General features: G+C 36.0%; 1 protein-coding gene across 1 annotated transcript; it reads left to right on the forward strand.

Annotated features, from left to right (window-relative positions):
• The first annotated feature begins 1,419 nt into the window (after positions 1-1,419).
• Positions 1,420-27,974, forward strand: LOC139966899 (mothers against decapentaplegic homolog 3-like). The gene is made up of 8 exons (XM_071970368.1): positions 1,420-2,049; positions 3,326-3,519; positions 13,353-13,523; positions 15,152-15,235; positions 16,303-16,332; positions 16,870-17,082; positions 18,365-18,502; positions 19,778-27,974. Exons 1-8 carry the CDS (start codon positions 1,829-1,831, stop codon positions 20,047-20,049), a joined length of 1,323 nt encoding a protein of 440 aa, XP_071826469.1. The 5' UTR covers positions 1,420-1,828; the 3' UTR covers positions 20,050-27,974.
• The last annotated feature ends 5 nt before the right edge of the window (positions 27,975-27,979 follow it).

Here is a 27,979-nt window from a genome sequence, read left to right on the forward strand (position 1 = left end):
ACAATTGCTGGATAAAAATTGTTGTCATTGTAATTGTCCGACACTATAGTGTACAGTCAGTACATGCAGCTACGGCCAATACCCACAACACGGTGAACATAACAGCGATGGACATATCATGTATATATAAAAGATAACAATAAGGTATCACGTTTCATTACTGTCTGCATTTTGTAGCGACAAGAAAAAAAACTTCACTTGCAATTAAGCAACGGAAAGTAAACTTTTTTTTCAGAGGGCGGCACGCGGTATGGGGCGAGTTTTCAATGCCTTTAAGGATACATTGATGATAACGTCGGCTCCTCAGTACATGATTTAACCCCCTGTTTTATCAATTTCAACTCCTCAACCAGAACACTGTTTAACTTTATATTAACAACAGATCACGATATTGAATGCCATTATGCTTGGCGGATTTGTAACGCATTGTAAACATTCATGTTTGCTGCCATAAAAGTCCTTAATGTTTTTCTATTGAGCTTATGTTGCATCTGCGGAAGTGATCTTCGTAATGGCTTTTGTGTTACATTAAGTAGTCCAGCCACTTTAGTTGATGAGCCTCAAACCTTTAAACGGTTATTCGCAAACAGAGGCATAACTTGAAATTACAACCTGGACTGATATACCGCCTTTGCCTGCAGCATTTCAAAATTAATTTTATGCCTAAAATCCTCGGCTTAAAAACACATAAATAAAGCTATTTAGTTTATTGCAGTGATCGATAGTACACGACCTTTAGTGATGCGTGTTTCCACTCTTCTGGTAGAATGTTGTTTTCAATACGTGAATGAAATTGAAAGTAAAGTTAAAATAGTGTCAATTGCCAAAAGTTTACAGTAGCATTCGTTCTGATATAATCATAACATAGGTTTGATGCTTTTCATTATGAACCCGTGCTTGATATATCCTTGCATGACCTCAACTAACGATCACCACCAATCGAATCCGTCACTTGTCGTTAATAGTATCTTGGATACTGCCCCTTCGAGTACACCCGTGACTCCCCCTTACCCTTCCCCGTGTTAATATGAAACATAAGATACAATCGAGTTCTGTGTTTGGGAAATAACAGAACTGCAGTGTTATACTAGATTGCTACTAATCGAGCATTTAGTCAGATCACTTACGGCAATATAACCATTAGCGGTGCAGCAAAGTAATTAATTGTTAACAGTTAATAAGAAACTTTACTTTAGATTATTGCCCTCAATATTTATAAAATGTTATTTAAGACATTAAAAACATGTTTTATTTTGCAGAAAATAGTGAATGCGGTCTTCCAAACTGTTCAAGTAATTTACTGTTAAAACGTGATTTCAAATTATTTTCCATAATGTTGCCGCGGCATTTTGTGTTTATAAGCTTTTGGTACTCTATCTATGGGGAAACTTTCATTATACGATACGTACTCTGTTGCAGTGCCAACGTATTAGTGCAGCTTTGTACACCGGGGTAGCGCGATGTATGTACAGCTAGCTCAGTACTAGTCTAGCACTAACTATACATCATATATACACAATAATTGCATACCAATCAGTATGTGGTGGTCAACTGATTTGAGAATACCGAGTGACCAGCTGGGGTAGAAGAATATTTCGATAAGATTTTACTTGATATTGAACGACATGAGTTTCTATTTTTAATGCAAACAGAGAGCTAAAAGAGCTGATATGACTGATTGCTGAAGCGCTGTTACTGATCAAATGTAACGTTAGAGTTAGGCTATGGTCACTAGCCTAGTAAAAATAACAGCCTAAGTTAATTTTTAGCCAAGTTAGCCTAGGCTATAACACTTAAGACTGCACACTCGCAGTACAACTTCGTCATTATGAGTCTCAATTCAATCATGCCCTTCAATGTGAACAGGAATACTCCGGTCGTCAAACGCTTACTAGGTTTCATCAAGGATCAACGAGAGGAAAATAGGAAATGGTGTGAGAAGGCGGTAAAAAGTTTGGAGAAAAAATTAAAAAGAACAGGTGGAATTGACGAGTTGGACAAAGCCATATCGACCCAGAACACCAACACAAAATGTGTAACAATAATGAGGTGAGTCAACCTAGCATGATTTCTTCAGTCCTTTGCTTGATAAAGAACATTGTATTATTCCTTTTTATTTGACCCTTCTTTAGCTTGAGGTTACTTAGATCATAGCCTTGCTATAATTACCAAGCAATAAGTATTCATATGATTGATGTTGTGTGAGATGCTACCATAGTACCAATATACACTCAATAGAGTCCATCAGATAAGATGCTATAGGTCCCTAGGCTAACAATCAATGAAGCATATTCCTTTCTGTACCATGAACTTACATATATACAAGAATATCTATGTATTGAAACAGTTCAGTTTCCTGCATAGTGAAACATTTACTCATTTAACACTTTGATTGAACTATAGGCCTTTACTCCCATGATATAATATAATATCATAGGAGTAAAGACCTATATAGGTTAATCAATGTGTTAAATGATTAATGGTAATGGTTATGGATATCCATAACCAATGTATCAAATGGACAACCACTTGTCAACTCAGCCTTGGGTATACACTCTAGTAATCCACTGTTATAAACCCTGGGCATTAACCACATTACTATTAATGCCTAAGTGGTAGATCTTTTGTGAAAACTGTTGAGATTATTTAACTGATCCATTACTAAATATGAACAACGAGGAGTAATTCAAATGTTTTTATAAACTTTTACCAAGCATTTCAACAGTATATCATACATGTAGCCATTCTTCAGAAAGCTTTTTCAGTCATCAAATTCTATTCCCCAACACAACCAAGATGCACTTACATTAATGACTGGAAGTATTACTTTTACAACAAGAATTGAATTGCCAAACTTGCCAAATGTTTGCAATCTCAAAGTTTTGCAGGCATACTTGAACAGTCTACTCATTGTAAGACCTAGGGCATGCTTGATGTGAAGCTGCATTTTCCATTGACTTCGCAACATTCTGGTGTTACGATTACTTAAAGGTATTATAATGTACCTGGACGTTTAATGAGCTAAGCTAGCCCACCAAAATGGCATCAGGTATGATGAAATCACCGTAGGTACAGTAAACCTTGAAAGGCTTGCCAGTGAAGAACTACTTCACACATATATATCAAATGTTGGAGATGCAAAATGTTTTGTATTGAATTTAACAGGTAATTAAGAATGAGGGATATACTGCTATGAATGTTCCATGGCTTGATCAGAGTAACATATAGTTTAAGTCAACATAAGATGCCACATTAAAGCAAATCAACTCAATGCAAGATAACAGTAAATTGTATCCATTCATGAATGTTTCTCTTTCATCATCAGGTCACTGGATGGTCGACTTCAGATCCACCTTAAGAAGGGTTTACCCCATGTCATCTATTGTAGATTGTGGAGGTGGCCAGACCTTGTCAGTCATCATGAGCTAAAACCTGTGGAGCATTGTGAATTTGCTTTTCATCACAAGAAGGAGGAGGTTTGCGTGAACCCTTACCATTACACAAGAGTTCAAACACCTGGTATGTAAAAGCTTATTTAGTACTGCCTCTTGTCATATATGCTGGTATTACTATTGATAGAATTATTAGCATTAGCTCTTGCTAAGAAATGTACCACATGCAGTTTTGTTCATTGAAAGGAGTAGGGAAGTGGTGTGGGTGGAGAGGTTAGGTAGGGGTGGTAGGATGTGGGGAGGTTAGGTAGTGGTGTTAGGGAGTGGGGATAGGTAAGGGTAGTAGGATCCATTCAAGGAAGACTTTTTTGTTCAGGCCCAATTTTTGTTTTTGTTTTTTGTAGAACCTCTTGAAATCAACCATTTTGTTAGCCTAGACCTGATCAGTTGTTTGTATCACATTACCTTTGCTTTCAACCAGGAAAACATCCAGAAGTTTGTTATCTCTGATTGCGTTTAATATATTTAAATATAAATATTGCAGTATCAATTGCTTATAAAGGCCATTTCATGATGACAGTAGGTTGGCAACTTAGTGGACATTGTACTTCATAATCAAAGCGGACATTCAATATTATTATTATTATGATTTACCAGATTTATATAGCGCTCTTTTCATGCTTAAGCATGTTCAAGAGCGCTTTACAATGACAACAAAATGACAAAACCCTTAATATATGAATATGTAAAATAAAATATATATGAAGGAATAATTTTAAAAACAATACAGATTTCTAGTGAAATTCCTTAAAAGAAAAAGTGAGTTTTAAGTAATTTTAAGTAACAAAATGACAAAACCCCTTAAAATATGAATACGAAAAATAAAAATAATATAACACGGTACTTCCATTTATCACGCTGATGCTTATAGTATATGGATATTGATAGGGTGAATTTTTGTATTGCTGAATTTTCGTAGTTTGTTTCACAAAGATTATTAGAAATGATGTATAGCAGTTTATGTTGTTAGATTGATCAATCTCCTAAATATATGAAGTTACTTATATATACTGTAGGCCTATACTGTACTGAAGAAGCTTCTTTGTGAGAAAAAGAATGTTGGTATCTATATACTGCAAATGCACCTGTGATTCTTCAGGTTTTGACGTTTGATTCCTTCAAACTCTGTCATGCAGAGCTAATGACACAACACTAATTTAAGTATTATAAAAGTCTCCCTCATTTTAAGTAATTATAAAAATGTCTTCATGATGGCAGTTTTTAAGTCACATTCATAGAAGATAATACTATTCAGTTATGAAGATTGCAGGAATATAGAAGTGCTATTACTAACCACTGTTACCTACCAGTTACCATACAGTATAACAGTCATGTTCCTTAAACCCTACTATCACTCCCTGGTATCATCGTGTGGACATGTTGGCTTCATTGTGTAGCATAAACACAGATGATTATATAGGAAATATTACATATCTAGAAAAATTGGTGGTGTTCTTTAATTAGCAGTCTCTCTCTCTCTCATGCTAGACTCGTTAGTGTGCGAAGAGCGTATCAAATGAAACAAAGTTCTGTTATTTCAAACTCTCTTGCCAGACCTGTATGAGTTAAATTCCAAAACCACTGTACAGCAATAGTTACACTGGAGGCAAATTTATTCACTTTGCTGGAAGTTTGGAGAGCCTGGAGTATGCATTTTACTGATATTTATTAGTGCAGATATAGTCTTTGCCTTTCCTTGAGATTTAGGTGGAACATTTGACAAAATAATTTATATCTGAATATGTGGGATACAGTCTGCCACTCTGCATTGATGGTATTTATAAAAAGAGAAGTTTCCAACATTATTAATTTATAAAGCCAAGTTGGGATTGGAAGGATTTCAAGGCTGACAGATCACACAACCATTAATAAACTAGTTACATGTAAGAAGGTTTTGCTTGATATCATCAGAAAATTTGAAATGATCTGTTAACATTCCAGATGACCTTGAAGATTGTATGTTGTCCTTTGTCGGTAATGGACGTGACTACAAGAACCATATATAGTGGACATTAAACATGTCATACTGTGCAGTATAGAAGCTCTCTTTCATGTGCAAAACTGTAGCAAAAATTGTACTGACATTGTGTTTGTCATATAAGTTGCATTGCCTGTACTGACCACAATGTCTATGCCACACTTGTAGCCACTCCACAATGGCTCCATGTATGATGTACTGCACTTACAGTAGTTGGAAAACTATCACAGAATGAGGACAGTTTGTTTGTGACTAAGTTCTAACAGTATACTGTACCATGGTTAGAACTCCTTCAGTAGGTCACTGATTCTCTGATGTAACACTTGGTCAGTTGATTTTGTGTCATTTTGAATCTAAGGAAAACTACAGTATACCTTTGTTTCTTGGTTGTCATATTTTATCCATCTGCTACCAAGACTTTGGTGACTTGCTTTGGTGACTTGCTTATATGTTAATCCTTGGATTGTTAGTCTGACAGGGTAGTGCTACTGCAGCTACTGTACTAACCCACAGTACAGTTAGTCCCAGGAAATACTTCATATGCACATACACATTGCCATTTGGTCTATCTAGTATTTGTCAAATATTGATTTAATTTACATCACAGTCATGATTGCTTAAAGATTCTTGTACAAAAATCATGCCAGGGCCATTCCACGTCACGTAAGTCACAAATCAGAGAGAGATTTTACACTTAATTTCAATCTCCAGTTCAGTGCAAGTCTAGAGTTAAGTCATATGCCTATCATTCCTGAACTTTGAATACCCACAATAAATTCTGTCACCACTGCAAAACGTTAATGCTTTCCCATTGCGAATTATGGCGCCCTCAACTTGTGTCACGTAAGTCACGCAGAGAAATGAAGAATTTCAACTTTTTGAAGGAAATCAATAAATCCTGTGAAGTATTGAGAGAAACCTGATAAGTTGCCTTTCATATCTGAAAAGGACACATTGAGGAATAACTTCAAGGTAAAAGTTAATTGATATGCGTTTTATACCGGTATTTGTATGCAAATTAGCGATGTCACGTAAGTCACAAAAAATTGTCACGTAAGTCACACGTGTGAAACTGATCAGTTTCCTCTCACAGTTTCCAAAGAAACAAAGTAACACAGGCTAAGGACATGTTTACAAGTTCATTATATTGAGATTGGGGGAAGGGGAGGGGTCTATCCCACATAAAAACACAATCTAGAAGTTCACTTGTACATAAAAAGTCCTATAGACTAGTTTTGCGAAATATCTTAGTATATCTTGCTACAGTAGCTAAATAGTTTCTTAATTAGGAGTAAACAAGTTTTCTAGACTAGTTAATACAGAATACTTCTAATGTATTTGCATTTCTACATTTTTGGTTTTAATTTAAAGCTTTTTGGTAACATTTTAGTCACTTTTGGGAATTTGGATTAAAATAATTAATCCATATAAATCCATGTGGTAAAGGCAGAAGGTGGCAAGATGTGTATGTGGAAACCGCATTAGATACTGAAGGAGATCCACTAATGTCACTCAGTTACTTAAATGTTGTACTTCCAGCTCTGACCTCTCATATTAAGGTCGGTGTCTGGGTTGTTGTAAAATATGATGCTGTACTGTACTCAGGAGAGGTTACTAATATGGTGCCTGCCACCATCACAATGTGGAAATGGCCTCTTACGGTAGATAAAATCTCTTACTAGCCGGAAAAATTATTTAAACAAATTTTGCCCCCTGAAGCACCTTGTGCAGTTCAGGGGTAGACTGCGATTCACATTTAAAGAATTTAAAGTCTCAATATGTGATTGCTCATGAAATTCCGAAGCAGATTCAATGTTTCTTAACTAGTCTAAATGCACTCTGACCAGGGGGGTTTAATGGAGAAACACTGTCGCAATCAAACAAAAGAAATTTCTTTTCTGTTGCCCATATGGCGCGAACGATTTACTTTAAAATCACTGCAACCGCCCATATCAGCACGTTCATTACACAAATGTAACCTACTTTACTTATACTCTTATCGTGACGTCCACTTTTTGTACCCAATTAACGGAGGAAACTCTTGAAATTACCTGTTTATTCATTGCAATGGAAGGAAATGATACAATTTTGGAAGCTACATCAGTAAGACTGAAAAAATGATACTATTCAAGAGAATGCAAGAAAGATACTATTCAAAAGAACAAACCTACCACAGGAGAGCCACGAAAGGGAAAGTAGTCCTAGGCCTAACGGTCGTAAACAAAACAGAGAGATTTGATTGGCGCATGATCTGTCGGGCAGGGCTTGCAAATTTTGATTGTAGAATCTACTGACTCGTTAAGAAATCTGTTGTTTATCGACATATAAACAAATAAAAATAATGAAAATTGATATGGAAACTGCATAGAAGGGTGTCATTTTCACTGAGCTTTCAGTGCAGTAAGCTGGAAACGTTGAAGTTTAAATTTGGCAAACACGTCATGAGACTTTAAGGTAACAAGTAATATTGTTCTATTAAAGTTTGAGCTGTTTGAACCATTTCTTACAATTCGATCACTTATGTAACCTTTCAATTTTACTTCACATTATAAATGTTGTTCCTGCATTTTAGAACTGAGTAGGTATCTTTGATAAATAGGAAGGTGTTACAAACCTGTTATAGTATAAAAGACATCAAAACTGGGTGAAAGTGTTGAGATTTAACTTGTCATGTAAGTTACACTTCCCTTTGTGACTTACGTGACGTCACGTAAGTCACACATTTCCGGAGTCCATAAATTTGTTAAAGTTTGTTAAATTTATCAAAAGTGGTGGTATTACAAATCAACCTTTATAGCTACCTTTTCAATTGTAGCTCACTTTGCTCTAGCACACTATATATCATTGGAGGAAAACATTCCCTTCTATTTTTGTCACGTAAGTCACAGCCAGAGTGTGGCATTTTTAACATAATCTGTGTTACCAGTAATAAAGGAAATTTGTTATTATTGTGTTATTAGATAAATTAGCAGTCTGCATTTAACTGCCACATTAAAAGAAAGCTTGGACTTTCCTTTCATTTAAGGATTTTTACTACTTTCAATTATTATTTGATATTGCACCATGAATGTGCCTACAGTTTGAGATTGATACTCATTGCTATAACCCAAGATTGAGAAATCAGAAGAGGAAAACAGTTTATGAAAGTCTAACCTTCTTACTTTACATTATACACAAAGAGAAACAACTTATAACCCTTTCTAATTTTGCCATGTTGGGACCACTTGGTGTGGAATGGCCCGCCATCTTGCTTTGTCAAAAATATTTCCCCGGAGAAAAAACTTATTATGTGGGTAGTCTTTACTGTAATTCTAAAGAATAGACATATTCAGACCTTTCTCTGTACATAATAGGTCTAAAATGTAAGAATTAACTGACAAGTTTACTGAGGCTGTTGAGTCTTGATTTGGATTGTGATTGTCATGTCCTGAAATTGCTGAATAAATTGTGCTGACTTTGAAACAAAGGAATCTGAAGACAGAAGGATTCTTTTTAGTTAAGTTTAAAATTGCTTATTGTCCGATATGTCTTATAGGATTCTTCAATTTCATTTGTTTCGCACACAAAGGACTTGAAGATAGTCATTATTAGTTTATGATACAACATGTACTAAAGTCTACAGTAACCTGTATTTACACAGCATTTGAACAAAGTAAACAGTTGGTGGTAAACCCCATTTGAAAGGTTTTAGTCCCTGGCAGTTCATTCTAATAGACAACAGTTGTAAAAGTACTATTTACATTTTACAGTACATGGTTTGGAAGTGTTTTACTAACTGAGATGCCACACTTTGTATGTCTGACTACTGACTTTTATTGCAGCTAAATTGTTTCTAAAAAATTTATGCCAAATAAAAGTGTCCACTTGGATGGTTGCATCTGATATCTCATGTGATGCAGCGTTGTTACCAACGCAGGATCCTGCGTCCGGGACACAAAATCTTGAAATCGCCTGCATCCGTCCGGCGGTCGCAACTTTTTCTGCGGGAAAAAACCCCAAGTAGACACACTCACAACAGACTGTGTGTATGCAATACACATTTTGGAATGAGCATCTTTCTTTCTTTTCAAAAAACCACATCTTCTTCTCAAAAGAACCAAAATTTCTTCCAATCCTACAGATGATTGAATTTGTTTCAAAACAAATAAACCATAACAATCAACTGCAAGTTGTGATTTGATACAGAGCTACTGTAACAGCATTTCCATTACATCGTCAACAGTAGCCATGGAAGCTTGAGATTTTCAATCGACAGTCATTGCGTAAAAAGTTATTTAAAATACTGTAATGGGAATGGGGTCGGCACTGGAGATAAAGGTGCAGTGTCTCTATACTTGGATTTCCTCTCTAGGCACTGGTTTTACTCTATGTTGATTTCACTTTGATATTCATATCGTATGTATAGCCTTTAACATTCTCAAAGACGCTATGTAAGGGAGTTGTATACCGTACTACAGTAGTGTGCATTGCATGATGTCTAGGCCAGCATAAATACAGTGCAGTAACTAGTCTGACAGTCATTTGGTTGTTGTATATTAGTTACAGCCTGTTTCATCATAAATTTGATATCTATCCGTACATAATACAGACCTATCACAATAGGTTTCCAAACTTGTGCACAAGCCAATGTGTGTTTCAGGGGTCATTATAACTCAGTTTTGTGGGTTCCTGTATCTGAGGTATTTTTAAAGTGCATGTTTTCATGGAGGACTGCAGGGACACCAGTTTTCTGATGGGATGCAACTTGTAAAATCCTAGTACACAATACTGTGTGATCATGTGAACAGTAGATCATCTGCTATTAGAGCATTAAGCTGTTAGATCTGAGTATCAAATGTTTAGACACTGAACAAGAATGAAAGATAAATCCGATCTCAACAACGTAGCCAATCACTGAGGGCTAACATATTGCCCTTTTAACTGTGGACTTGCATTCTTCATATCTGAAAAGTTTAATAATAATAATAAATGAGACTTATATCTAGCGCCAAATAAGTAGACAAAAGTCACTGCTCAAGGCGCTTTACAAAGAAAGCAGATTAATTTACAAAAAGTGAAAAGATGGGTCTTAAGTAGACTTTTGAATGTAGAAAGTTTAGAGCAAGTTCGGATGTGATCTGGTAACTTGTTCCAGAGCTAAGAGCCAGAGTATTCAAAGCTTCTGTAACCATAGGTCTTTCTAGCATGTTTTAGGAAAAGCGAAATACACTTTGTTGGAGGAACGAGGTAAAAATTTATCAATGCAGCTCTTTAGGTCCACTGTCAGGACTAAGTTTCTTTACTAGTTGGTTCTTCTTTGTCATGCCTTTGTTGTGTGCAAATTATGTACATCAAACTCTACTGAGCCTGAGGTAGGTGTTTATATACATTACAGGTACCTCCTCAATAGCACTTCATTGACTTACCATATTAAACAGAACTCATGTTTCCCCAGAGACCAGTGTACCAGATTTAATCTGTTTTGAGCAAAGCTCCAGGTTTTAACAAGTTGGGGTAAAAGGCCATCCAGAGACTTATTACAGTTTATACATGATTCAGACACATGTTTTATACCTAACAGGGAGCTACCAATTATCTACAGTATTGTCTGTCTGAGGCCTACCCTGCTAATCTCAACCGGGGCAATACTTTTACAATAGATTCAAAGACGGATGATCGCACACGCTAACTGTTTTCTGTTCAATTATTGCCCTGTGATTGGTTCCATTAGTTCAAACCGGTCAGGGTTAGGCCCGGGCCACTGCACACTGCCAAATGCCAGTCTGTTAAGCCTCCCCGACCGAAGTAGATATGACTGAAATCAAGGAAAATGTTAAATTGCCACTTTTAGTCTTAAGGACAGGCAAACTGCGCAAATATTCACTGTTTTCCGCATAAGACCGTCGATTTGATTTGGATCATGATTAGTTGGGTAGGGTGCAGCTGGCTTAAGGTAACATGATTTAACTTGACTGGATGATTGTCTAGCTGGCAGAAATCTACCTTTGGTTGTACAGCTTGCAAGTACACTTGTTGTTGTTGTTTTTCTTTGCCCATGACATATTTCAGTAAACAGGAAGTGATGTCATAGTTTGCCGTGCTTTGGAGCTAATGTATGGACTTAAAACGACACTTTACAAAGATCTTTAAGAGAGAAATGTGTTGACTAACTTTGAAATAATATCCAGATTAATCAGGGAGTGACCTTGACGTGTTATCTGTAGGTACTGATGTTATGTCTATCAGTGACTAACTGCTACATTAATTTACTTGGTAATTATGAATGACCTCAATGCATCAGTCTAACTCGTCAGTCTTTTGCTTGAAGAAATTGCTCACAGGCACTTGTGATATATATAGTGCAAACAACATGGAATTTCAACATTAATAATTAAAAACTAATAAATTACAGGGCTCTACATCCCCTACAGTAAACGAGGCAGACTCACAGCCTTATTTTCCATTGCAGTCCGTAGGTAGGTTCGTTAGTAATTAATTAATTAGTCACTTGGAGGAAAGACCTGTGAACATCATTTTATGTTTCAGCCTTTTGACTTTGGCTCAATGTTACATTAACAAAAATATTAGACCAAACCCGAGTTTCAAACTTCCATAATTTTTGCAAACACCCAGGTTTTTGCAAGCTACCAGATTTTCTATTCCATAGTTTAATTAGAGTCAGATATATATATTAATAAGGTACAGTGGTTCCTTAATCATTAAAGCAATGCTATCATTTCCCACATTTTCATTGAAAGAAGTCCCATTAATAAAATGCTTCCCTATAAATTTATTGTGTATCATTGGGAAGATCCTGTATACAGATTATAATATATGTAGATTAATTTATGATGGGGATTATGGCTTTGCCAAATGGGTTCACTACACATGCTATAACTGCTCTTTGTACAGCACAGAGGATGAAACTAGTGCCTACAGTTGAATATCAATTGTCTACTATTAACTTTTTAAGGCAAGTACAGTATACGTTCTTTAAATTGAATTCTTTACTCTGGCGATCATTGTACCCACTACGATAATTGCTATATATATAACCATTTAGGTCAGATGAGCTGACATTTCATGATCACTCCAGGGAATTGAATAGGAAACCAAATGAAATCTATTGAGAAAAAATGTAATCAAGCACAACTGGAAAAGAGGTTCCGAGTTGGATGATCAAAGGGATTGAGGAGTGTAGAGTTAAATTGAGAAGAGACAGGGATGTTGGGAATATCCCAATTAATTTAAAGCCTAGGTCTTCCTTTTCCTTATCTATTATGCATAAAACATATATCTGTTTTACTCTCTAAAATATTTTACAGGTAGGTTTATCAAATATTTGTCAGGGAAGTCCTGTATCTAGGGCCAAGGCACTACTGTATGAAATATCCCTTTTACGTTAATACGGTACTGGTTATCACTAATCTGCTGTAACCATCACAGTTTTGGTAGCGAGTTCTCTCTCACTCTCCCAGCATTTGTACCACTTTCTGTACGTAGCGTGATTACTGTGCTCAGTAATCGTATCGTACATTCAGATCAGGCTCTCTCGCTTGAGCGATCACAGCTGACTTGTACTGTTGGTTTTGTTTACAGGTAATGCTTTGTTATTGTTGCAAATGACAATTACAGCTCGGTGGCTCCACAGACAGGTCGAGGATCCACACAGACACAGTGCTTACCATTTCCTGGCAAGTCCACTGTCTGAGTTTTGTAGACCCAGTCTGCCGTACAGATTCTGCTTGATTTCCTCGCGATATCATACATGCGGTAGGCCGCATGAATAGACCACTTCCTGTCATTTCCTGCTATAGGTTGCCCTTGCACTTCCTGTTCCGAGGGCAGTCTTTTGTTTTCATTGATCAGATAATACCTTACCTAACCTTTTTTTTCTTTTCTTTTCTTTTTTTCTCTCTCCCACTTTTCCATTTGCTCCAAAGACCTCCCACCAATCATGGTTCCGGTCAATACAGAAAACACTGCTACTACTACTACCAGCCCACCATTGACAGATACAAGTTCCTCAGAGAGTAGCTCCTCCATACTCAACACAGTGCCTGCAAATGTCAACTTTCCCAACTCCTTGGAGCCTGTAAATGCTCTCCCACAAGGTAAAGTATTTTCCCCCCGACCACAGGTATTCATGGTGGTGTACTACTGTCATCAATGTCATTCATAAGTACTATGTACATATATACTATTATACTGTTTAAATTGACATGCATGTCAATGCACTAAGCATGAAACTGACAGATTGCACAGAACTACAACTTTTTTTTTTGGGGGGGGGGGTAGAGTATAACAGAATATTTTAAGAATCATTATCAGGCGACATAAATATAGTTTTCAAGTAGCAAGATATGATCAGCAAATAAGCCCACTTCCCCCTCCATAAACATTCACTCCATTCCGGCCACCGTTAAATACAAACAAATTGGTAATATGAGAGCATTGCACAATCCTTGATATCCTCCCATCCCGCTCCCGCTTCCCTCCCCATATATTTGTTGGCACTTTTGTAGGGTCACTTTGGTCAATATATATCAACTAGAAATGTCAACAGTGTGAACTTGTTGTTTTATGTTACATTATATTAGCAATTGTGCAACCTTGCCTCAAGCCTGCTGTGAAACTGTGAATGGGCCTTTACTTCCCTGATTAGATCAACACTTTACAGCTTGAATGAAATTTATTTATGTCGATGAAAATCTCTTCGATTTAACTATTCAATTCTTTTGCAATGTATACTTTTTTCGGTGAAATATCAATGAGAATAAGTACCCCTTCTAAGCTGTGTAGTGTTTGAGTTAATTGTCTGTCGAAATTACTGTACCAGGAGCAAATAAGTTTACCCATTCCTTTTGTTTGTTCGAGCACTTGTGGCAGAGCAGGTTTTAAGGGTTGTCCAAAGATATGAGACGACCAAATTTCTCTGCGGACTCGTGGACAGCTAAAACAATCCTGACCTTTCTCCAAAGGCTACCCTACTTATTTACACCCAAACACAGTCAATCATACTTTAATACTGTTTGCTCTTCAGACAAAAATGAGAAGAAAGTCCAAGTTTTCGAAGGCTCGACCAGCATATCAATTAAAAGACAGCACTGTGCAAATTTTTCTACACTGTTTACAACTATACATTTGATCTCATTGAAAGGGTTGCACATTAATGGACTGATGGCATCTCAAGTTCCCTAAGGAAACATTATGGTTGGTAATGTGGCATGTCCTGGCTATGCCATTGGTCGCACAGGAAGCATTGTCAGTTGAAATCTATTCCTTGTCGTTCATCGAAATGTCAAGAGGCTTTCAAACCTAAACATTTAGGGTGGGCCATTTTCTGCTTTCAAAAAGCTGTCATATATTTAAGAAGTAAGAGACTTATAGTAGACCCTGTGTAAAGAGCAGGATGCAGATGGGGTGGGGAGGGTGTGGGGGGGAGGGTGGGGTTGCAACATCATGCATCCATCTTTAGTGCTATGCAGTTTCATACAATAGGCACTGCCGGTCTGCCGAGATGTAAACCTCTAAAGTTTGTTATTAGTACAGCCTTGCTGCAGGGCAATTTGTAGCTACCTCTGCTGTTCTGGTTGTCATGATGCCTTACTGTTCAGTATGTTGTTTTTGCTACATTGGTACATTATGCTTAGCCACTCCTGCCAGGCAGATCTTCTTTCCTATATTTGTCCTATGACTAGTCTAATGAATATTCATCTCCCTCTATCTGTTCCCGTTGCAGAAACACCTTCCCCAGGGTATATGAGTGAAGACAGCGAGAATCAAGATAACAAGATGGACACGTCACAACCAGCAGATGCAGGCAGTATGTAAAACAAAGTTCCAAGAAAGGTCATCAAGGCCACCACCCTCTCTCCCTGCCCCTGTACTCATGTCAACAAGGTTACAAAAATCTAGGCTAGGCCTGCTGCAATACAAAGCACAGAGCCTAGCCCAGATCTCTTATTTGGGGATCATAGAAAGCTACATAGAATATGGGGTTTTAGTAACTATGCAAGTAAAGTTTTCTCTGTGTGAAATGTTTTCAGAGCCCACAGTATGTTAGGCCTTGCAGCATGAAGTAGATGCAAGGTATTCTTGAGCTGATAATTAAGGAGACGGCGCTAATCTATTCGTCAACTCTTTGAAGAGAAATATTTCCAGTCTGATTGTAGCTGACAGATCAATTAACTTTGTGATATGTAAGGAGTAGGTCAATGAGGGTACCACTACCAGTCATTTGGTTGTATGTACTTGCAACTAAGAGCCTTCAGAGTAGGATAATCTCTGTGATCATAAGTAAATGTAACTGGTTGCATTTCATAACCTTGTTTCACTTCCCACCAAAATTCACTACATTCATTGTATTTGCACTGAAAGAATGCCTCTGTTACGTCTAATCGAAGAATGTTCCATTTCTTGGAAGAGAGAAATCTTTCATTAGTCAGTTATTAGCAGCCATAGTCACAGCTCTGTTAAATTGAAATTCCAACCTGTTTTCTGCAAAGAAGGTTAGGCTAGGTACACCTGATTTACAAGTATGGTAGGCTATTGATATTTCTGCACATGAAAAGATATCATATTTTCTCCAGAGTTGAAAATGTTTGCCAAATCAATGCAGTAAAACTAGCAGTTTTAAGGCCAGACATACATTATAATGATAGAAAAAAAAACAGAATACAAATTTATGCTCTCAGTTGCTGCAATATTTATGGATTAACTTCATGCCTCTTTTACCTGTCTCAATTCAACATATTTTTATTTTGTAAATTTTATTTAAGTCAGAGTCATTTGTGAAATTTTAAGTGCTGTTATTCTTGCAATTAATTGAATGATTAGTTGAATTTAGTACTTGCAAATGTTGATTCTTTTTTCTCTTTATTCTTTGTGTAGGTTTGACAGCTTCTCCAAGCCCATTAGTAGGTAAGACAATGAAAATAAACTGTGAATTATATGTGAAGATAAAGAAAACTTTAAGTTAAGATACAAGTGAATCCAATTTTGTAGCACACAGATATTGTTTTTCGTTTTCATTTTCAACTTTTATTAAGAGTATCAAATTTTGTAATATATATATCTTTTTCAGACAAGTTGATAATGGTGATCCCCCTGTTGTGAATTGTCACTTTGAAGTTTGAACTCATATTTTATACTTGCATTGTTTTACCATTGCTTTGTATCTTCTAATGTATCTTCCCTCGTTCTATCAGAGGCTGCAGATGGTGACTGTAATTATCATACTTGTTTCAAGGGCATAACATGGTCCTACGATAAATTTAAACAGTTTACACTGATGTTCCCGCTGTGTCAGGTTGCTCTTTCTGTCAGTACTGTCAGTCATTTTCCTATCGCTAATACCAGTCTTGAAAATAGAATATCCTGAGGCTCCCTCTGGTAGTTCAGAGATCTGTTTTAGTAAGATATTCATCGTTTGGTCAAATTTCCATCTTTTCCGTTCAGATATGGCACCGGTTTTTTACAACGAGCCAGTCAGCTGGTGTTCTGTGGTTTACTATGAGAAGAACCAGCATGTAGGGGAGGTGTTTCACGCCTCACAACCGTGTTTGACAATCGATGGCTTTATGGATCCGTCAAGCGCAGAGAGATTCTGCCTGGGTATATTTTCCAACGCCAGCAGGGACCTTTCCATTGAGCAAACAAGAAGGCACATTGGTAAGCCTGTAATGCCAGATTTATTTCGTTCCTCGCTTATTTATTTGGGAAATGCTGCAATATTACGAAATATTTAGATCCTGGTCAATGCTGTTTATAAACTCAAGTAGCCAAGTTTCATTTCAAATATTAAATGGTCAAATATAATTTCCCATTGGCTTCTTGTTTGTGATTAATACTAAGACGTCAGGCTCAGAAGGTGTCTAGAATGGAAGGAACCACCAATTTCTACTTAATTTGGTTTAATAGGCAAGGCGAGGCCAAGAATTCTCATAAAAACATTACATTGATCCGACTATGCCTAGCTTATTCAATTCTGAATGGTTCCAGCCATCTGGTGCATTAACGTACTGTTCAGATTGACCCAAATTTGTATTTATTTTTTGTAACGCTGGTCCAAAGAGCCTTCTAGTCAATGGATAACCGAATGCCTAAATCAGCAAGGCCTATTATAATCCTAACCAAAGAACGCTAGCAACCACTGCTGACCGCGGAAGCACTCTAAACCTGCAAGCAGACTCAAGCTCCGCCCACTCTGCTTATTACGGAGAGAGAGGGCCAGTGGAGCTGTGGCCATGCTTTACTGATTTCAATGAAATGACAATAGACGCTCACATGACGGCCATTAGATTTGGCAATGGTCTCTTAACAATGTCCAGGAGTGGTGACTCAGTTTGATCCGTTATACATAGCAATTTTATATTTTAGTAATAGTCGGTAGTGATGTTAAGACAATGGTTTAAGCAAATTTGATTTACTCTTTGAATCAGCCTAGGGCTGCTGCAGTATGAATGGTCAGTTCATTGTGCGTGCACACACTGCCTAGACCAGTGCAAAAAGGACTGAGTTAGACCATCGTGACCTAGTTATGAAAAATTGTCAAGATCGATAGTCTTACAAATGTCCTCCTGTCACAGAACTAATAAAGGCACCTTGACTTTGTTCTTTTAATGACAGCTGCCCATCTAGGTCACATACACAATTGAATTCCCTGTGATTGCTTACATTTGTTGAAACTAGGTAATTTTAGTCATGACCCTAAACTTAGCATGAACTTAAAAATAGCAAAATATTGGCTTGGTTTTGAAAGTATAATAATTCTGCAAATTGAATGAGAAGTATAACTGAATAGTTTTCCCTTTTTCAATCTTATTGAAGAATGTTAACATATATGTTATTATTAATAGTAACATAATACAATGATGCTTCAGTGATATGTGACACACATGACCTAAGCTTCTCTGTGAACAGGATTCACCTACGGATTTTTCTCGTCCTTCAGGTAAGGGGGTAACCCTGTACTACATTGCCGGTGAGGTGTTCGCCCAGTGTCGTAGCGACAGCAGCATATTCGTTCAGTCCCAGAACTGCAACAGACGCTTTGGATGGCATCCTACGACTGTTTGCAAGATACCACCAGGTAAGCGTCATAGCTCTGCATTTTGAATATACTCACACACCTGTCTCCTCATGACTTTTGCATTCCTGCTCGCTCATGTAGAGTGTTCTGGTAACCCCTTACCAGCATGTCGAGTCACTTTCTGTTTGTAGTTAAACTGAAAACATTGACAGAGATCTGTATGGTTTTTTTAACCACTACTTGGGTTATAAAAATTATCTTGGCACAGTGTATCCTTGAACTGAGTTTAAGTGCTTAACTTAGTTCCTAAAACACAAAGTTTGACCTCATTCTCCTCTGCAATCCATTTTATGCTATCTACCTACCTTTACATTAATTGGTAAAAATGTTTGTTCTGCACCCTGCTGACATGCCCCGGGTCAACAACATCTTCCTTCCAAATCTACCCTGCGCAGTAGGAGGGAGGGGGTCACTTACTGAATACAGGAATTATTATGGAGGTGAAAGGTCATTGCAGGTCAACAGAGACCTTAAGGAGACACAAGCCCTACCATCATCATCAGCCTATTTAATAAAGATGTTATAGAGAAAAATGTCATGAATAACTTCCACAAACAGCTAAGAAAAATCATATATTGTTTGGGATATGTAGTTAATGTTCCTTCACACACAAGTCTTGATGGAGGCTAAATATGACATCATTGAGCCACATGGGCTTCATTTTTGCTTGTGTCTTTCTCTCTATTTTATTTCAATGTTTATTTTTTTTAACCAAGATTGGTCATGCAAATTCTGAATATAAAACGTTGAAGCTCCTTAAATAACCTGATGATGGCATCGGTTTCGATGTCAACACCGTTACCATTTTTACCTCGGAATTTTGAAAAGGACAACAAAGGAAAGAAAAGAAAGAACAAAGAAAAGAAAGAAACAAAAGAAACAAAAGAAAAGAAAAGAACAAAGAGAAAGTGAAATGTTTCTGATCAAAATGACAGCTTGCAGACATGACAAGGTTATTCCCAAACAGAACAAGATTTTTCTGAGCTGTTTTGGGTAGATGTTCTTCACAAAGATTTCTGTCACATAAGTTAAAGATGATGGCTGGGTTTGTGTCCCCATGAGTCTAAAAATTTTGTAAACATGGTAACTTCAAAAGTAAAACTTGGGATGTACTCATGCACGTACTACTTCTCATCTCGATCCACCATATTAAGTATCAGAACCATTGTGTGCAGTTTACATTGAATGTTCTTATAATATAAAAATGTGATAAGGAACCACTAAACCCATCGGCTCTCTGGTTTTGAAGTTGTTATATTTTGTTTCTCACCACAGGGTGCAGTCTCAGTGTCTTTAATAACCAGGAGTTTGCCGCCCAGCTATCACAGACGGTCAGCAAAGGATACAAAGCCGTCTTTGACCTTGCCAGTGTATGTAACATCAGAATGAGCTTCGTGAAGGGATGGGGAGCAGATTACCAACGACAGAGGGTAAACACGACACCATGCTGGGTTGAAATCCAGCTGAATGGCCCCCTCCAGTGGCTGGATGGGGTCCTACAACAGATGGGCTCTCCCCAGGGGGACACCCCGGGGAGTAGAACATAAAAAAAAACATCAAATATGCCCCCTCACTGAGGAGGTTGTAATCGGTGCTGTTTATAAATTACGATTATTTTGAAATTTCGATATTTGTGTTTTTGAATCAACCCTCCTATAAGATTCTAATTTTTTTTTTTTTTTTTTTTTTAAGTAATTGGGTTAACTATAATTATGGATACTGTCAGAGGAAACTCTGTAATTTGGAAAACAAATCTAGGTCAATTGATTAGCTGAAATGTGTCGATTACGAGTCTTGACTTTTTATATGTCATACCTAGCATTATCTGAACAATGTGTTGCAGTATGTATGTTCAGTCCATACAAAATTCTTCCATTACCTTGTGCAGGAATTTCTCATGTTTATTTCTTGATCTGTTCCTCTTTGAATATTTTTTTTTTTTTTTCTTATTTTTTAATTTTTTTTTTTTTTCTCAACAATAACCAATATTCAGGTGATAACTAACTTTGTGTTTAAAGTACCTCTCATATTTTTTAAGGTGAAACTGACTTTTTGACAAACAGGATGCATTAATTCCAGGTTAACAATGAATATTGTAATAAATACCTCTTAACAATGGAAGCAAAAATACAGGTAACAGTTTGATACATCTAGTGGTCTTCCAGGCAGTAACCAGTTTTAAAAAATCCTAGTCAAATTTTACCTCAAGCTTTTGTTCAAGCCAAGCAATTGATTTTGCTGGTTAAAGCCGGTGAAGAAGTTATTAGTTCTCATATCAAGGGAGCCCTTGTATGATATTATTTGTTTTTGTATCAATGGGACACTTGCATGAAATTATTGTCATATCAATCATGGGAAAATTATCGTTCCAGTACGAAGTGATCTTTGTGTGAAATTTGCGGTGGTAGTTCTCTCATCAACTGATCAAACATGGGAAATGCTTGTTCCCTTAATGAGGGATCTCTGTGGGAAGTTACCACGGTACTTCTGGTATCAGTGGTTCATGGTGGGAAAATAGAATTTCCCACATCACATGATCCCATACCAAGAGATCTTAGTAGGAATGACCATAATAGTTCTCACATCAATTAAATGGTGGAAAATTATTAAGTCCCATATCAAGTGATCATTGTGGAAAAATAGTATTTACCTGGATGAAAAATTCTCTTTGAAATTAGCAATTATCTTGTCATATGAGGTAACTTAAAAGTACACATTTAGTGTGCACATGTGCATAATCTAACAAACAAACAGGAGTTAACAAAACAGCTGGGATATAAGATCTGGATTGTTACATTTGAAGTAGAAATGGATGATTCTGGCAGCTTTATATGGAGCATTGCCAGAAAACTTGAAAAAACTTCCAGAAATTGTATTAACAGTCTGTTCTAAAAGATGACTACTATAAAGGGTCTTACTGTAAAATTTATTGTAATTTATAAATCGATCAACTTACACGCTCATTACAGGTACAAACTGTTGAAATATTGATTTGGGAATTATCAACACATCAGGGCATTGCTATTTCGTTAATTGTTTACAAGTAGGGTTAGAAAGATGAAAAAAGAAAAGCTGAAAATAAACAATTTAAAAAACAGAATCAGAGATTCAGTAACAACTAAAGTTGCAACACATGTTCTAAAACTTAAGCCGTCAATTTCCATGGCTGACTTTTGGGGTTTCTCCAGTCAGCTGTGTGGTTATTGGAAGCAATATACATATTACAAAAGGATAGGACCAGCTTTCAAATTAATATATTCAACACATTTAAGTCTTCACTGTCAAAATGATGGACCAGATAATCTAATTTATGACATTAAAAAAAAGTACAAGTAAAGTCCATTTGATCGAAATTTTATTTCATTGTTATCTTTTTTTTTATCATACCTCAATCTCCTTTATACTTGAATTTAGCAGCTGCTTTTGTGTAGTTTTAAGAACAAGTGTTTTAATCTAGCAAAACTTATCAAGATATGGCCTCTCTCGGTGACAAGTGAGAGCTTTTCATTGAGGCCAAAGTAACATTTTTACCAGTTACGTTATCTTTTTTCCAAACTGTTTAAATTCTAGGAAAGGAAAATGGTATTAACAGTTGGTTAAATGTGGTCGCAGCTTTTGTGATGTTTACTTCAACTACTGAAATGATTGCATAGTCTTCTTGTATTATATAATATTAAAGAAAAAGATGAAAGAGGTAAATAACAATTCCTTTATTGATTTTAATCCAAAAACAGAATTATTATCATAAATTACCATATTTTTTATTGATAGTTCTTTACTATGTATAAGGATAATAAATTGTGATGAAAGTAAGAGATTTTAAAACATTTTACCTAACAAATTTATAGTCTTTTAGTGAATTCCCCCCACCACCACCCTTACCCCCCTTTTTTTTTACTGAAATATAGGGGACAGATTGAGAAGACTGTGTACTTGTAAATTATGCACCTAGTTTTGTTTTCCTGAGTTGAAGTATAAAAATGCATTTTAATTTCTCAAATATTATCTATTTTTATACCATTATATTTGTATCTAAGTTTTCACTCTTGGGTTTTACTCTGTACATATATATTTTGAATGATGCGAGCTGCTTTTTATTGCGTGGCACGGTTTAGCCACGATTCGATCGATCGGTGGGTGCAGTTAGCCGGTGGATAAATGTCCCAATCTACTCTTTGAAAATGTTTTTGAATTACATGGCGTCGTAGGTCACTTTTCAGAGCGAGTGTCTGATAGATATTTGTGTAAATGTCGTGTTTTATGCTTCTTGTCATATGTCAGAAGTGTAAAGTAACTAAATCTTTTTTATCTTGTTTGTAAAGAATAACTTTCCTAATTTAATTTCTGTTCTCTGTAAAGCAGTAATTAATCATATGCAGGTTTTGAGGATTCTCAGGCGTCCATCTGCCAAACCTGCATTTCTTGCGGCATTGAGAAGTTTGGCCGAAGTTAATGATTATGGGGGTGGAGGAGAGGGAAGGGAGAGGGGGGTAGGGGACATTGCTTGAGTTCAGAGATGAATCAGAGAAATGATTATTGGAAGACAGAGAAAGAGGTTTCTCAATGCAGCTGAAAATATTGCAGTTGATAAAAAAACATGCAGCTTTACCTTTTGATGCACTTGACCAGTCCGTCTAATTTATTATAGTTAACCTGTGGACCGGCCTGCGGAATGGACTGTTTGGATTGGTCGAGTGAAATAGATGTAATATATGAGTAAACTATTTAGTACAATGGGTGTATTGCAGTTACTACAGCAGCGGGCTAAACTAATACCTTGGCAAGTTAGCCTTTGCCAGGCTTCCGAGTCAAAGTGTAACAAAATAACATGAATTACTCAAATATGCAAAATATCCTGTAGATATTAGATTAGTCGCTGTTGAATGAATTAGAAAAGGATCATGTTAGCCTTAAATCAACAGTTGGCACAAACTAACCAATACCATGTACTTTTTCCTTACAAAAGATTGGTATTGCAAATTGTAAAATGCTACATTGGCTGTTAGTCAGTTTCCATTCTTTAACTTAGTATGCATAGCTTGACTTACATTTATGAATTGTACTCTTTACAAAAATTAATCTTTAATCGTCTATTCGGTAGGGCTACATGTAGACAGAGTGATTGTCTCTGCTGTGGTATGAAATATTAAATAGATCTCTAAAGGCTTTGCAAACTTTTTTTTTTTTTTTTTGTGTCGATTTATAAGCATTTCAATAATTTGATTACTCTGTGTAAAAGCTTCAATATTTTACAGTGTGGCATGACACAAAATTTTCAACTTCATATTGTCTACTCATAATGTTTACATATTTTGTTCTCTTCCAAATTTTTGTAATATTTCAAGACATGTTTTAGATGAAAATCTGTTGATAATATATATATTTTTTAAATTGATGTTGGTAAAGAATTAGACCAGGGATTGTAACCACACTGTGGGATGGAGGTGGATAGAGGGGGGAGGGGTGTGGGGGGGGTTAGATATCTTCTTCTCTCTCAAATTGGAAAGACATATGTTCTGATTACTGATAAGTCTTATCCTGTTAGTAGGCTATAATTTTTAAACAAAATACTTTTATCCCTTTACCTTCCAAAGTAAGTCACTCCATTGTAACAATGGTCACTTTTATGTTGAGGAATTGTTCAGGGTTCAAAGGAGGTGAGGAGGGGAAGGATGTTTGTTTTTTTAGTATTGTTTGATATTTCTATTTGAGAAAATTGTTACGTAGACAATTTCTCTGGTCAAGCTAGACATTTATTATTGAATGATAATCTTAGTTGATATTTTGTTAAGTAGAGTAGGGTATAAGTTTGATATTTAAGCATTTCGGTTTTTGTTTATTAATTGAGACGGTGTGGCAGGGGGTTGGGCAGGGCAAAGGAATTGCCTGCTCTTTTTTCCCACTATTTTTTCTACTGGAAAAAAACCTGGGATGTCTGTGGGTTTTTTTGTTTTTTTTTTCCTTTTTTCTTTATTTCTCTACAATTTTATCGCAAAACTAAAAAAATAAGCCAAAGAAAAGAGATAAAAGAGACTGGTTATTAATAATCAATAGTGAAAAGTTCATGCAAAAAGAAATGAAAAAATAACTGCCATTTAAATATCATTGCCTTTAGGTGTACAGGGGTCAGCTATTCCTTATTTATTTCAAAGAATGTTGTGTGTAGTCGCCAGTTTCAAATTTTGGCTACGGACAGTTTTATGAGTATTTTTCTTGTATTTACTTCTTTTTTATTTCTTTTTATTTTCTATTTTTGGCTTTTTGACTCTGTATGTCACCAGAAAAGTGATTGCAGCCCGAGGGTAATAAGTGTGACAGATTTTGAACTGTGTTGCTAAGATACGGGCCGGATTGACCTCCAAATCTAATACTGTGTACTGTAATAATACAGACACATGAATATATGACTAGTATGGGCATCAGGCAACATCCGTGCCTCCATCCCTCCCACTTGTTTGCTTTTAAAGTACATAGTTTTTAGCTTTCATAATGTTTTGCTTCAAAATTTTAAATATTGGCAAATTGACCATTAACTTTTCCAAAAATTTAAGGACAGTCCAACGAGACAGTTGTTTCAGTGAGGAAAGATACTTGTATGGGTGCGGTTAAAATTGCCTCTAAACTCTAAACAGAATCTTGAAACCATTAACTTTTTTTCAGAAATTGAGGTCTTTTCAGCCAGACAGTTGTTTCAGTGTGGAAAAGATGTTTGTATGGGTGCAGTAAAATAGTCGTAAAGGTCTGAAATCTGACATCCTGCTTTGTAGTAGTACTCATTTATTTCAGGCAATGTCATTGATAATGTGAACAGTTTGGGGATAGGTTGGAGGAAGGGTGGGTGGGGGGGGGGGTTGGAGAGGGGAAAATGGAGATATGTCAATAGGAGATTAAAATGGAAGATTTATTATTTAATATATTTTGTATCTTTAGTTTTTCCCAAGACACAAATCAAGTATTTGATCAGCATTTTACAAATTTTCATTAGGATTTTTTATTAATATTAATTTATGATTCATATTTTCTATGATTTGTAACTCTGTTTCTATTAATAGACAAATTGAAATGATCTTTAGTGTTCCTTACGTAAGTCAAGTCCACTCTCCTTGGATACTTGTCCGTTGGCGTTTCCACCACTTTTTGTCCTCTGTCATTTGACATGGTATACAGTAATTTGGCGATGCTATGAGCACAATAGTTCTTTCAAAGGTTAGCGGTAATGGCGGTCGCTATGGTTTTTGCTTTTTGATCAAGTTTGATTTTTCAATCATGTGATTCCATTGAATCGTTTTCTGGCAAAAGCAGAATTACGTAGATTTGTAGTGTTCCCCAAATGAGTACCCATACTATAAAGCATTTTCAAGAACTCTCTGAGTTTGTTAAAGTTTTCCCATATATTTCCAGTTGGTTGGTTGGGTTAAACTTGAAAATGATAGAAACTACAAAAAAATAAGTTTCCTCCTTTTGACTGTATCAATTCTCCTTGTTTGGCGAATCACTTATGAAGGCTCTATTGATTTGAAAACTCAATAAAGTTTTTATGATTTGATTGAAACATGGCATCTGCAGTGTCTGTCAGTGCAGCTGCATATGCAGTTACACAGTACGCTGAGTTAAGGAACAAGCGAAATTACCATATACCACTACACCTCGTAACCTCTCTTAAATCATTAATTTTTAATCATGCTGTTATCCTCCATTTGTTTTCTCTTCTTTAATTGCTATTATGAGTATTATTATAACTGAAATGTTTGATTAAAAGGTCGTACTTCCAAAAAAATCATGTAAAGATATATATTTCACTGTCAAGACCATCTTTATCATTATTTCTTTGTAAATCACTTAAATATCATTGAATACTGTTTATCTGTGCGTGATAAGAATATTAAGGAGTTTGCATCGGAAGGTCTCAAAAGTTAAGCAAAAACTAAGGAGTTAACATGTATACATATTAATACTAAGTGTTGTAAATTACACAGTGTTGTATGGCTCAGTGGGGAGTTTAAATACAGAGGTCTTTATAGTGTAAAATAGATGTGTCTGGTCACCGTTGGTATTGTGGACTCAGAAAGTTATAACAACTTTGATCTTAATTACTGTAGCTTGAAACTTTGCCAGTGATATTATGGAAATTAAAAACCAAGTTTCTTAACTTTCAGTTATGATTTTAATGTTCTCTTGAAGGATGACTTTTAAGCAGACTTTTATTCTTGATATAACATTGTTCAAGAAAAAAACCAAAATTTGAGGTCCTGGTAATTTTTCCTTATTCTGACTTTCAAGATATTCAGCTGTAATCCATATAATTGTGAATCCATTGTTTTATCAACTCTAATGGCTTAACCAAACCTCGTTATTTTAACTTTATATCAAAACTATAGAGCACAATTGGATGACATTTCAACATCATTTGCCCTTGACAAATTTGTAATGCGTTGTAAAAATCTAACGTAAAAAGTTTTGTGTAGCATCAAAGGAATTTACCAAGTGGACTGGACTGTTTATTAGACTCGGTAGTTCAGTCAATTTAATTGATAAGCCTCGTGATTAGAGGTTCAATTTCTCAAAAATTCAAAGTGGATTAGCAATGCAATCTGTAACCGATAGTAGCGTCTGTTTTTAACGGTCTACAGATCAGACTTCATTTTGTGCCTAAAGGCCATCCTGTAATGGAGAGGAATTACATACAAATTCAGATAATTACATGATAAGATGTGAAGGTATGTTTATAAGTACAACATGTGAGTATGGAATGAAAAGGTCACCCTGTCTTGTCCATTCTTCACAGGATACAACATACAAGCTATAAATAGTTTCATACTGCTCAGTGCAGGACTGAGTTTTTTTTTTTCTTTTCCGGGTTATCATAGTAAACAAAGTCAATTTTTTTCCTTTTTCACATAGTAGAGACCGTGTCAACTTAAAATGTTAATATTGACTACTACTAAACAAATTTACTGTAGAATAAAGCGGTTGTTGTTGTTTTGGAGAGTATTTTAATATTCAAATGATACGAGGGAAGGTTTGCATAATTAAGGGGATTTCCCACCGTAGAGTTAATGGATGTTTCTTTCCTTTGACATTCTTTGTATGCAAATGAATCTCCAGGTGTGGAATAATATACTTTCTGACAAACTTTTATTACAAATCCCCCTGTATTAAAGACAAATTTGTATAATCTGAAATGTTAATTGAAACTTAACATTGATATTTGATATTGTAATATTACAGGCAGCTCAAAAACATAGGCTTTATTTAAAACTATTTAAACTTTTAGCATTACTTTTGTTTCCTTTTATGTCTTTTATTGCTGCTAACTTTTGTCTATGTACTTCTATTACCATTGTAGTGAAGTCGCTGTTATATATATAGCTTGTAGGAATTTGTGTGTGAATGTGTGTATTATTTCTTACAGTCAAAATTACATGTAGCTAATCGTACTGGATTAAAATTGCCATCAGCTCTGAAAAGGAAAGCCCT

Source organism: Apostichopus japonicus, chromosome 4, assembly GCF_037975245.1.
Source record: "Apostichopus japonicus isolate 1M-3 chromosome 4, ASM3797524v1, whole genome shotgun sequence".
Classification (NCBI taxonomy): Eukaryota; Metazoa; Echinodermata; class Holothuroidea; order Aspidochirotida; family Stichopodidae; genus Apostichopus; species Apostichopus japonicus.

Coding starts and splice junctions, on each gene's coding strand:
- LOC139966899 (XM_071970368.1), top strand. CDS start 1,829: ATGAGTCTCAATTCAATCATGCCCTTCAATGTGAACAGGAATACTCCG. Junction 2,050..3,325: donor AAATGTGTAACAATAATGAG/GTGAGTCAACCT, acceptor TTTCATCATCAG/GTCACTGGATGGTCGACTTC. Junction 15,236..16,302: donor ACAACCAGCAGATGCAGGCA/GTATGTAAAACA, acceptor TTCTTTGTGTAG/GTTTGACAGCTTCTCCAAGC.